Below are 13,503 nucleotides of genomic sequence, written 5' to 3' on the forward strand. Positions count from 1 at the left end.
ACCTAATTAAACATTTGAAGTTAACTGTGTAATTACATGCTCCCAGGTTCATATTTGCAATCCAGTTGCGCTTTAATGTTGGTTAATGTTGCTAACTAGAGTCCTGAATCTACGCTTCACCCTAAATATTCAAGTGAAATACTAAAACTAATATTCTCAGTTAAACCCTGTGGGGTTTCATTTTCATCTTTTTCTGAGACTCATTTTACTTCATTTTAGGTTTTCAGAGTGTGAAAAAGAGGTCAAATTGTTTACATTGAGGTTTTTGGTATCTTTATGAACACACACCTGAGCTCCATTATTGTATTGTTGCTCCAGACTTCTGGCTTTTTCTAGTTCTATAAGGGCAAACATATCAGGTGCTACATGCTCAATAAACTATTAAGATGAAATTTGGTCTGACAAGGTGAGGCAATGAGTTTAGCAAATAACTTTCTTCACTCTGTACTCTCTCTCTCTTTCCCTTCAGTGTTAAAGGAGATTGGAGAAAAGGTGCATTAGAAATGAAGTGTGCAAATTAATTGTTCTAATTACTCCTTCACTCAAACATTCAAATGAGCCCCAGCAGTGTTAGCAATGTCGGGGCAATTAGAAATCCTGAGCTTAGAGGTTACACCTCCTCTCTGTCTGCCTCAGTCTTTATAGTGTGCATATAGGCAGGCAGATGCTAGGCAATCTCCAGTGTAATTGATATTAGTGGCATTTTAACAGAAATGGAATGGAAACAAACAAATTGCATTTGTGGTGAAGAATACAGATCAGGGAGAAGGTGAGGTGTTCAAAGACATGATATAAACACTGGTCAAAAGAGGTCCCTGTCCTCCATGAATTATGGATATGAGCAACAACAAATATAATCGACCTTCTGGAGTGATTTTAAATGGCCATGAAATAACCTCACACATGGCCGTAAGATGGCATTAATATGAAATGGCTCTCCACCTTGTGTTGCGACCCAAGGAAGGTATTAATCATCAGTCCAGGTCTTATTCGTCTTTTGAGCAAGCAGCTTAAATATAGCACAACAAATGTATTTTTTATTCTGTTTGCTGTTCTGCAGTGAGGATTGCTAGACAAATGAAAATACAAAATCTCAAAGCTAATTGAATGATTTTTTGGGGAACTAACTTAACCAGAACAGAAAAATGAAAATCTGGCTTTTCCATCTAACCCAATCAGGAAAGAAAGGTAATGTACATCACAGTATCACTCTTTTTGCTGTCATAGGGAAAACTTAAATATTTACAACAAATAATGATTTGTTAATTACTGAGTTAATTACTTTGTATGCTTGCTTAGCAACAAGGTAGAACAAAGTTAAACAACTGTACATTCATTTCAAAACTAATACAAAGTCAATATAGCCCACAAACGGCCTGGAGCTAAAGCAATAATCGCCTCATGACGAGAATACAAACTTTTTATTCTAATACCCCTTCTTTTCAGATGAGCAGCCAACAAATACAGGTATCCAATCTAAACCCAAACCAAATGCCTCATCCTTGAAATTAGAAGACGGATGGAGAGAGAGAGAGAAAATAAAAAAAATATAAAATGACTTTTTTTTTTTCATACGCGGAAACCCAGGCAAGCTTTTAATCACTGTACGAATATTAAAGGAGGTTGAAAGCATAAAGGTGCCTGTCATCATTACTAAACTGACCAGTCAATGCAACAATGTAAGCTTCCGTCCAAAATGCATAACCATTCTAACCAATCAGCTTCCAGTATCACATTCATGCGTCATCAAACCTGCTTGTGGTTAATACAACAGGTACAGAGAAATTTAGCCAAAATATTGATAGATTCCAAATGAATGAAGGTTCTCAAAAAAGTAAGACTGACAGACAGGGCCATAAATAAATTTGTCATAATGAAGGATGGGAGAATGGAGATACATATAGGTGAGTATATATTAGATGCAATGAGGCCCTCCATTCTTGCATAAATGTTTAAATGGTCATAGTCTATATAATGCTGCAATATTTGTTCCATGGATTTACTATATTGACCAGTGTTATAAGCTAGTGATCGGAAAGATTATAACACGTCATTAATCATTACGTTTGTTTTTAGAAATCGGACATATCATGATTCTATGTGTATGTATATGTGAGCATGATTATCAGGAAATATGTCACACTTGTTTTGGTTGGATTAATACTGATTTACATAACAACCTAAGATGCCAATGAAATGCATATGCTCCCTTTTACCTTATAAGTTGTTACTACTGTGTGAGTGTAATATTGCTTTTATAAATCAGTTCAACAAACAAATTAACATTAAGTAACCTACTGTTTAGACACCATTTTGCCAGTTACTTTGTTTATTTTTGATACAATGAAAATAGTTACAAATATAGTCACAGCACAATCAAATCTTGTGTCCGGGCAGCATGAAGTAGTGTTGAATAAATTTTTGTGTCTGAACGAATCGGTTTAGTAAATGATTCAGTGATTTGCTCATAAAGACATGTATTTGTCGGCACCCATTGACGTAACAATGTAAATTACAGAAAGAGTCACTGAAAAATCCCCACCTCTAATGCTGTGTGACAGTCTAGAACATGCTAACACAAGCAAAGTGACAAAAAGTGAGGCACTCTTGGAATGCTGGTTGACCAATCAAATTCAAGGACTGCAAAAAATTTTAAATACTAATAAAAGTAGATAGTCCCAACTTTAAATTCTGCTTAAGTGAGCCTGTTCATAGCAATTGCAACATTTCAAAAACTACAGCATTAACTATTAATTAATTTGATCAGGTAACTAATTTTCTGTGTAGTCTCTCTGATCTCACTCTGCTTTCTCTTCATTCTCACAGAAGAAAATAATTCAAATAAATGATTACATTTTTTTTTTTAATGTTCTGTATCACACTATATGTAGTGCTCAAAAGATAACTTTTTCTGTGACCTAATGTGATAATCCAATTTATGAGCATTGATACTGTGTTGCTGGCTCGGAGCAACAGGGTGTCATAAAATCAGCCCACCCTTTCCAGAGACACATTACTAAAGACCATGTGATTAGATTTGCCAATTTAATGAACAAATTAGTCAGTGGTGTGTACTTTCATTCTCACTCCTAGCATATACGAATAATTCCAAAATTATATCCTACATTACCATCATTTGCTACAAGTGCCGAAGTCAGAGGACATTAACATTTAATAATTTGTGCCTTCACTGAGTAAAAACTGTGGATTACAGTAAACACACTTTAAACACACACACACACACACACACACACACACACACACTGACATTCCGGGCTAATGGGTGCTTCTCTGTGAAAGGGGAAGACACAGTAGGTTGTTTATTCCTTTAGCTGACATTTTTGTAAATGCCACATATCTACATGGTTTTGGCAATGACTAATCCACAATATGTTAATATCAACGTCCATATCATCGTACAAATTAGCCATTAAATATCATGTGCCTCATAATTAGGGCCTGTTTCACATATTAGGTAATCTTGGGGAAAAGACAATGAATGAATAATGGTGTAATGAATAATTCCTTCCTTTTATTATCCAGCTGTGAGTAACAATACCCTCCGTACACCAGACACAAAGTTGCTTAATTAATGATGTGGTCGCTTCTGACTAAATTGTCTATTGTGGACATAGTTACTGTATGCATTACCTTAGATTAGTGGGGTATAACTTAACTAATGCCAGGAAAATGGCCATTTCATACAGTCTACTTCAGCACCATACAGCCAGGATTTTTGACGACTGTCTGAAGCCACAGGTGCACTGCCACACACAGAGCCTCGAAAAACCGTTACCTTTTCGCACAATCCCAGCGCCCACCCACCCTTCCTACCCCCAACAATAAAGCCTGGCTAAATGAAGCAATCATCTCTACTGGAGGCATCAGTCAGAGCATGATAACCGCCACGTATATCACTATCCACCATATGGTTAAAGTAGTCAAACCCAAACCAATCGCTGCTTGCCAATTTGTCACGGTGAAGCCAGACATGATTAAATTGTTCCGTGGATCGCTTGGAAGCTGAGAAAGTGTCTTTGACCACTCAGATGGTCATCTTCTCCAGAGATTGAAGGTGGCGGTAACAGCTGCTGGATGCACCTTGTTTCATTTCAGTGTATATATATATATATATATATATATATATATATTTTATTTAATTTTGTTCTGTAGCTGCAGGCACACAATGTTTTATCTGGGTTTTTTTCTTGGAATGCTATTATGAAGCCATGTTGGCTTTTGAATTTGCCCTTATAAAGTGAGTCACAGTGTGAAAACAAAGAATGCGAATGCAGGTAGTAGTTCACACCAAAAGATTAAACAGATATAACTTAAAAACAACTCTAGCTTTAAACGTTATTTTAAAGTGTTATTTCATTGCGAGCAGCAGCACTGATTTTGGCTGATGTTTTGTGACGGTAATAGATGTGTATGCACTAACCAGGTCCGTTCATCTGAATAGGAAAACTTTGTCAATTTCGCTCAAATTTAGAGGACATCAAAATTCAGTGCTAACATGCTTTTTGCCTGTGACCTTCACAGTTTGTGTGCATCATCTCCAAGCCTCCAGCTCATCCAATTTACTCTGACTGTCAAGAACATGATTAAAATGGCTCTTGGAGGACTGCAGACTAGGACGAGTTCAATCTAGATTTGACATTATTTTTATGCCAAAAATGCGAAACTTGAAAAGAATAAAAATCTATTAGAAATTAATCATAAAAAAAGACGACTGCAAATGTATGTGATTGTGCCTCTGCAGAAAGCCTTGAAAATGAATGCAGTAATCCTGTTGAATGAATTACACAGGATAATAATAAGGGAACTAGCATCGAGAATACTGTACGGCAATTTCCATTTGTTTTTTGTACTGCTTACAGATGGATTCCATTGTGCGACGTTCACACATTCGCCCATCCTGGTTTATGGGGATCCAAATCAATAGGAAGTGCAGACAGGGACTACAATATTTCCACTGACTACTTCATCATTATTACTCTGATTGCTACTTCAGCGCTTGGCCTGAAAATTCACAGATTCTCAGTGAGCGTCTTGATTTATTTTTAATACTAGAGTAGGGCTGTGAGAAAGGAGTTGATGAACTTCAGATAATGGTTGTTAGATCTGGCTTGAATGAAATAAGCGTTTTCGATGTGATCTCTTTTTTTATTTTCTGGGATTATATCTGATAATATGCAATTTTCAAGCATACCCGTAGTTAAAATACGGATGTACAAGCTCATTCCAAACATATTGAATAGCATAAGGTGCATTTAAATCTTGGCAAGGTGCACAGAAGCGCCTCAGCATATCTTTAAAGTGATAATATTGCAATTTCCTAATAAAGCACTGCCTGCACTTTTTTTTCTAACGTTCTAAAAGACCGTTTAACCTCTGTTTGAAATCATAAGCTTTTTATTAGCCTATAGTCTATAGTGAATTCAGGTTTAACTGATGAGCACAGGAATAGTTTGGTGTGTTATGTATGTCATTGTATGCTTTATTACAATTAATGAAGAAAATGCAAAGAGGAAAATGAGAGCACAGGATGTGGTATTCAACCTAGCCCTGAAGTGATGATAATTTGATGAGGAGTCTTACTGAGTGATATAACTGCAGATCAGCTCTCCACAATAATTGTGCATGCTGTAAAAGTGTTTGCGGAGAAATGATTTTTGATTATATGCACTATAGTTACCTTAGATAATGATACAATTAGCCACTCTCATGTTTACTTCTATTCAGAACTATGCAGACTATAAGCATAATGTATATTTTGTACAACAAAGCCTGTATTTATTATGAAAATGTCCTTATAGTGACCAGTCAGTCATTTCTTTCTCTGAATTATATTCAGCCAGAGTCAAACATAGTCTTCTAAAGAGGGTGAACGCAGAAGCAATTTTCACACACCTTCTGGAGATCTGTGATCTGCTTCCAAGAAAATACCGCAATCTTACTGTGAACGAGAAACGACAAAGATTTATGAACAACCCTGCAGAGAGTATTTCAACTCAAAACCTTGTATTATTAGAGCTGTTGGTGTTTCAGCGTGTCTTTTTATTTCACTTTATAAATCACTTGTCAGGGACAATTTCTCTGCCATTGAACTAAAAAAAAAAACTTTGCACAATTAATCAGTGACAGCCCCATAAAAAGGACAAATTAACTTAGGTAATTACGGGTCACGGGTTATGGTTCTTTTACTTTTAGTCCACAAATATTCTTCATAAAAACCCTTTTCTTCCAAACTATTTAAAGCATTTTGTGGCCATAGCAACAATATCATTATTAACTCTCTATTGTTGCATGTTGACCCTCTTGCACTGTGTTTGGCCATGTAGTGGTATGGAAAATGCTTTGACAAGAAATAGTTATATAATTTTGTGTTGTTCCAAAACAGAGTTTTACCGTGACTTTCATTTCTTGAGTTTCAGATTTACAATACATTACATCACTTGCTCACCAATGGATCATCTGCAGTGAATGGGTGCCAGAATGTCAGAATGAGAGTTCAAACAGCTGATAAAAACATCACAATAATCCACAAGTAAACCACACGACTCCAGTCCATCAGTTGATGTCTTGTGAAGTGACATGTTTGTTTAGAACTCTGTTGGACTGTTTTTGCTCGTAAATGGTGCTTGATCTCTGCATATTGCAACTTTTTCACTGGAGAAAGCAATACAGTATTATCGATTGTAGACTAGTATTTTAAGTTAAAAATGTCTTAATGATGGATTGGTTTATTACAAATTCACAACTTTTTACTTCTCAAGCTGTTAATTGATGGACTCTCATTCTGATGGCACCCATTCACTGCATAGAATCCTTTGGTGAGCAAGTAATGTAATGCTAAATCTCCCCAAATCTGTTCCAATGAAGAAACTCATCTACATCTTGATTAGCCTGAGGGGGAGTAAAAATCAGTTGTTTTGCATGCTTAGTACAGTTTTGTATTGAGCTAAATAATTGTGACAATCATCCCAAGTGGGCCAGAACAAATGGCTTTGAATGAGCTCTTCCATTGAAGATTGCTTCAGACAACCCATGGACCACATGGTGGCACTACAGTCGCCCTCCTTCTCTGCTTGGCTCTGCCATTCATGTAAATACCATCATCTTGAGGTCCTTTCATCAAGGAAGAGTGTTACATCAGTGTTGAGGCACCCAAATCTACAGGTTTTGATAGATAAGTAGGGATGCATCTGCTGACACTAAGTGCAATGATTAAAGATTTACCTCTTGTCATCTGCGAGATATGGCCCCTAAAAAAGCCTTGCTTAACGCTTTAGACCAGATAAATATATTTAGTGTGGTGGAGCTTAGAAGTTCAGCATATTATTGAAAACCAGTTTGCTGGATCACAGGGTAAATTGGGGAACATGCTTCATATCAGAGATTCCTGGGTGTCAAATAGGCTGTGTATAGGATTAACACTTGCTTCAGCAGATGTTCATTTCCAAAACATATGTCAGTGCTTAAGCCTGGTGTAAACAGAAGCTGTGGACTGGCTTTATCAGTTTTGGAACAGACTTCATGTTTACAATGCTGTAAGCAGTTCAGTTGCACACGCTGGTCACAGGCAGTTAAAACATTGCCATCACCTGGACATAATGGAAAATTCAAACAATCATAAGCAAATCCTAGCACAAAAACAAAACTATGAGACAAAACTATGGAGGAAATGGAAACTGGGGGAATGAACTCAAGGAGAAAGTGCTTGAATGAGAGGCATTTAGCTCAGCACTACAGGTAGCGTTAAAGCATCTGCGGCTTAGAGGTGTTTTAATGTGTTCAGTGCCTGTGGAGAGTCAGGGAGTCTTCCATCTGTTTCTACTCCAGTTTAAGGCCAGAGAGGGTAAATCATCTTCTCTCCTGACCATTTGCATCTGTTGCTCATATTCACTGTTGAATAGGCACAACATCATAGGCATTTATCCTCAAGCAATGCTGGTGTCATCTATCTAATTCTTCATATCTGTAAACTAATTCACTTATTACTCTATTCATTTAGGAGCATGTCAGTTGTCCAGAACATAACCTAGCATGTTAAGTTGGAAAAGCAAATCTTAATGTGTCCGATTTTGAAACAGTCATTAAATATTAACATACAAATATTAAATATTCATAACACTTTACAGTGAGGTTCAGTTTGTTAACATTATGTAAAGGCAGGGATTCACAAACTGTTTTGCCAGAAGAACCCAATTTGACCTATACGTTGAAATAACCTTTGAGATTTTAATTTAATATTTCAATAATTTAACAACGCATGCTTGTTCATAGTTCTCTAATATTGATTAATGAAAATTTGTTTGTTTTTTGTTTTTCAAGTTTTTTAAATTTATTTTAAAATTATTTATTTAAATTATTTAATTAATTACTAGCTTTTCATCATCTCACGAACACCCTGCAGTTCCCTCACAAACCCCAGTTTGTAAAATATTTTACAGCAGTTTGACATGATATAAAAATGTATGTGCAGAAATTAGCATTAACCTAGATTAATGATATAAAGTTTAGTTCTTTGTTAGTCCATAATACCTAATACATAAACTAATTTTAATGAATTATATCTTATTGTATTTTTTTTTCAATAGGCAAATAATCATATAGGAGAGAAAAAGGGGGTCCATATTTGCCAGTTTGTGGATTTGTTTCATTATATTGCGATTATAGAGTACAATAGTTCCATTATGTTGAAGGAAAAGGCATTTATCTGCGTTAACTGTCTGTAGCAGTAATTTGTCCATATGTTTTAGATATCTTTTCAAATCAAGAGCAACCACCGTGGTGGTCTATTACAGCATGTAAACATAATGGTTCTCCCTCTCTCACGAAATACTGAGAGTGATTAGCTGAAATAGAACTGAAATAGAATGGACTGATAGAAGGCTAATTATGCACCTACTCAGGGTGCCTGTGTCCAAGACTAATGTAGTGTGTTATGTAAATTAGGTTAGGAAGTTACATAAGGGCAATCAAATAGCAAAGCCATCAAATAAATGAGTTCTGAAGGACTTGGCAGCATCTCAGCCCAGCATTGTCCATCCAACTTAATGAATTGGAATAAAATATGACTAATCATAATTTGGGACTGTGCGAAACAGCACAGTATTTTCCATTTGCAAGACTCTATTTCATGCATTTTTCCAATTCTTTTATTAATACAGAGTTGTCAAGTTCTGTTATTAGTACAGAGTTGTTACATGCTCATGTCCTAACCAGATGTGACATGACAAGCAATAAAAGTTATCTTTTATATGTTAATCTGATTTTTTTGTTTTAAAGGGGGGTTCATACAGATGTGCAGCAACCAAAGTCATTCATTTTCAATAGAGGATGTGATTTCTGGTGACATGGACAACAGCGACTCCAGAAGTTTATGCTATGTGGTGACTATCATTGAAAGTGACAGACAGTGGAGCTCACATGATCCATCTCCTGCGAGATGCTGCAGTCGAGTGCAAGACGGAGGGGAAGTTAATTTCACTATTCTGTATGATCCGTCTCTTCCCACATGCGAGATAATGGAGCATGGAAAACCGTGTGGGAAACTGTCAGCATCCTGGGTGAGTTTCATTCAAGCGCTGATAATTGTTCACCTTGTTCATGATATGATGCATCATGCACTGCTGCAGTTTACATACAAAAGTTTTTCCTTGCAGAATGTAAATTTGTAGCAGCATGAAAATGAATTCCTTTTCAAAATAGAATGACATATTAGTTTTTTACCAATACATCTGACTAGCGGCCAACTATACTTTGACTATGTTTGTATTTCTGTGGCATCGCATCATAGCCCTGCCCACTAAGAAATCTTATTGGTCCAAAATTGCCACTTCACATTAAATGCATTTTGATTGCCTATGATTGCATCAGGTCACACAGCAGTTGCACGTTCAACTTGGACAGAAAAAATGACTTTTACCTGGAATCTTATCGCATCATGCCTGTTGAAGTGGTATGAGAAATCATAAAAGAAAATGTAAAATTTACCCAAAATATTACAAACATGCACATTCCCTGTGTCAGTGATCCTCAAAGCGACTGTCATGCAGAATGTCCCAATACCTCAATATGTTTTAAAGGGGTCATATGATGCTGCTAAAAAGAACATTATTTTGTGTATTTGGTGTAATGAAATGTTTATGCGGTTTAAGGTTCAAAAAACACATTATTTTCCACATACTGTACATTATTGTTTCTCCTCTATGCCCCACCTTTCTGAAACGCGTCGAATTTTACAAAGCTCATCGTTCTAAAAAAGCGAGGTGTGCTGTGATTGGCCAGCTATCCAGTGCGTTGTGATTGGCCGAATACCTCAAGCATGTGACAGAAATGTTACGCTTGTAACACTCCAAAGAGAAAGGAAAAATTGAAATCGCATCATATGGCCCCTTTAAATGAGGCTGGTAAACTTCGTCAATTAAACTTTACTCTTCCAAACTAAATAGACTTTTACGCCCTTGCAAGCTTTCTGGTTGTATTGATAACAAGAAAACACATTTAATTGATTTCATTCAGACAAACTGATGTCCACTCTTCACTTTGACTGACGTCCACATAATAAATGTAAATTAGTCAGTTCTATAAATATGTCCATCATTTATTATATAGATGAATGATGATGAATCAGAGCATGCACTCAAATCTGGTTTTACTGCCAAGGCAGAGAAGGATTATTAGGCTTGCTTTAATACAAAAGATATTCGGTTGGATGCAGTGCAGGTGAGGATATTATATTGCTTTTTGAAGAGACCCAGTGCAATGCAAATTATGTTTGTTATACATGATTTGTTTTCTATTCCTGTCGTTTTTCACTTTATCCATCTGCACAGGTACAAAGTTGATTGCAGCATCTTTTCATTGAATGGTGAGGTCTATTTTGTTTGTGACAGAAAAAATAAGAATTTGATGCAATTACTAACAGTTTGCGATTTCTGCATGCACAGAAAAGACTAAGAAAAATAAGAATATTTCATGTAAGCAATAGTCCTGTTAGGGACTCAACTGCAAAAGTCTCAAACTGCAAAGTGCAGCCCTCAATTTGGCTCTGGATAACTCACTTTAAAAGACTCAATTACTAAATCCACTGCAGTCAGCAAAATGAAAATGAAGATCTTAGCATCGCAGTCTCACCTAAGAACATTTATTACAAAAGGCAGGGCAAAAGTTGTGGTTTAACGATCAGCCAGTTACCGTTATGATGTAGAATGTTTTAGAAATAACGCAAACATCAGCCACGATTTTTGTGATATCAGTACACAGAATTATCTGCAATGTCTCAATGGATTTTTTTTTTCTGGTTGACTTCATTAACATTGAGAATTAGCTGGTGAGCAACCTGATGAACTGTTGACAAGTCTTAACCTCTTCTGCAATAAAATTATGTAAACTTAGTATATGTTTCTGTCATTTAGTGTGAAATATGAAAAACAGTGCTAAACAGTGCTTTATCTGCCATGTGAGATGAAATACCAGTGTAGTTTAATACTTTAAAGTTCATAAACAACTAATATATACAGCATATTTGGTCTTATACCATTTGATAAAAACTTTGTTGCATTTTTTTTTTTTGCAGTTCAGCCTGGTCATAAATCCAGTGCCCAATTCCTCTTCTTCCTCTTTTTTTTTTTGTAGGGGGGCGGACTTTATATTCGAGTGCTTCTTAAACATCTGTTCTGATATTTTCACATTCACATGCCAATTTCTCAAATACTTAATAGCTTTTAATCTGACCATCCCTGTCAGTCTTATTCCCGTCTCACAGCTTCAGATTTCAATAGCTTCATACTGTAAACCGCAGCCTTTATTCATGTTGAGGTCGTGATTGCTTTCGGAATGATGGAGATGATGACTTGAGATCAAGGGCAGGGACTTCAGCTATCTTTTGTGTACACATGATTAAACTATTTGAACCATTTGTTCAACAAAGAACAGGTACAACTCAGGGTCTTTTAAAACAGATTGATCTTGGGTTGAAGTAAAAAACTAAAAAATATTTTTTAAATAAAAACAAATATTATTTTGCAAGTCTTTGTATCTGTTGTGTTTAGAGACATTTAGAGATTTTTCAAAAGAAGATGCCCTTTTCACACGGGTCTGAGGAATGTTTTATTTAAAAGACTGCAGATTACTTTGTTCTTGAGTAGAAATGCACATGAGCACACATAGCTTAGGAAAACTCATAGTATTTGGTTTTCTTTTATTACCCCATTGCGATTATAATGCTTTGTGCATCTGCATCAAATGCTTCTTTATTTATTTAAAATAGCCTTTTCCATTTTCATTCACAATGCTGCAGAGAGAAAGAGAGGGAACAGGAAATGATGGGGAAATGTTGCAAACTGTATTCAAATATGTACTGTTTCCATGAGCACCACAGTGCAATCTATTGGTGCATGCATGTTTGTTAACTGGAAAGCCATAACTTTTGTCACAAAATAATGCTGTTTAAAAATAATGTTCCCTTTCATGGGAACTTCGAACTGCGTCCTCTAGGGGTCGCTATGTCGTCGTGACCCGTGTCTGAAGCATACATTGAAAAAACACCAACAACATGTTGACCGGCATGACCGGCAACGTCACTACCGGTGCGACTATAGTATAAATAGGCGCCGGGAGAACACATCATCCTCTTCTTCATCTTCACTGACTGTTTTGTTTGAAGCGTGCATTTCCGTGGTAACAGCGATCTCTGTTCATTCATTATGGCGAGCACTAGCAAAGCGTTTAGAAGATGTGTGCATCCATGTCATCGCTATTTGACACCCGATGACACACACAATCTATGCGTTGTTTGTTTGGGCGAAGAGCACGCACGCGATGTCCTCGAGGGGGCAATCTGCGTGCACTGTGAGCGTTTTTCAATGAAAAAGCTCTGTTCTCGTTTGTCTCTTTTTTCGAGTAAAGAGGGGCAGCCATCTGCTTTCCGTGGTTCAGGACCCGCCGCTGCTGAGGCACGGAGGAGAATGAGCTCGTGGGGATCGCAGGTGGATCTGGCCAATGAGTTTAAAGAGGGGCTTTCCCTCTCACGCTCGTCGGCTGTGGACGAGAATGAGCCGCTGGAGGATGATGTTATTTCTTTAACATCTTCTGATCCAGGGGCCAGTGCTCTGCTGGGTTCAGCCCAGGAAGAGCAGGAAATGTCTGAGGAGGGCGAAGAAGCTGAGGCTGAGCCTTCCCAATCCTCCTGCCCTGCGTATGATGAGCTCTTGGAAGTTATGGATCACGCCACAGCGAGGCTTGACTTGCCATGGAAGCGGACTAAGGAAGTGAGGTCGCGAGGTTGTCTCAATGAACGTAATCTTTCTGGCCATAGCCCTCCAGCTCAGGTGAGCCTTCCTTTCCTTCCTGATCTCCATACTGAGATCGAGAAGGAATGGAAGAGGCCGTTTTCCTCACGCATCCATCGGTTCCAGCATACCAGTTATGCCAACATCGAGGCGATGAGCGAAAACGGCTATGAGAGGATGCCCCCGGTAGAAGAGACGCTAG

The 13,503-nt window shown here is 37.2% G+C and overlaps 1 protein-coding gene across 1 annotated transcript in view; it reads left to right on the forward strand.

Annotated features, from left to right (window-relative positions):
• Nucleotides 1–9,389: 9,389 nt before the first annotated feature.
• The window catches only part of LOC107688706 (tenomodulin-like), a 51,841-nt gene continuing 47,727 nt past the window's right edge, over nt 9,390–13,503 (forward strand). Inside the window, exon 1 of the mRNA XM_016486441.1 lies at nt 9,390–9,575. Coding sequence (XP_016341927.1) covers nt 9,534–9,575 — 42 coding nt within the window. The 5' untranslated portion in view covers nt 9,390–9,533. The remainder of the gene's footprint in view (nt 9,576–13,503) is intronic.

This window comes from Sinocyclocheilus anshuiensis, unplaced genomic scaffold (genome assembly GCF_001515605.1).
Source record: "Sinocyclocheilus anshuiensis isolate Anshui unplaced genomic scaffold, SAMN03320099.WGS_v1.1 scaffold581, whole genome shotgun sequence".
Lineage (NCBI taxonomy): Eukaryota > Metazoa > Chordata > Actinopteri > Cypriniformes > Cyprinidae > Sinocyclocheilus > Sinocyclocheilus anshuiensis.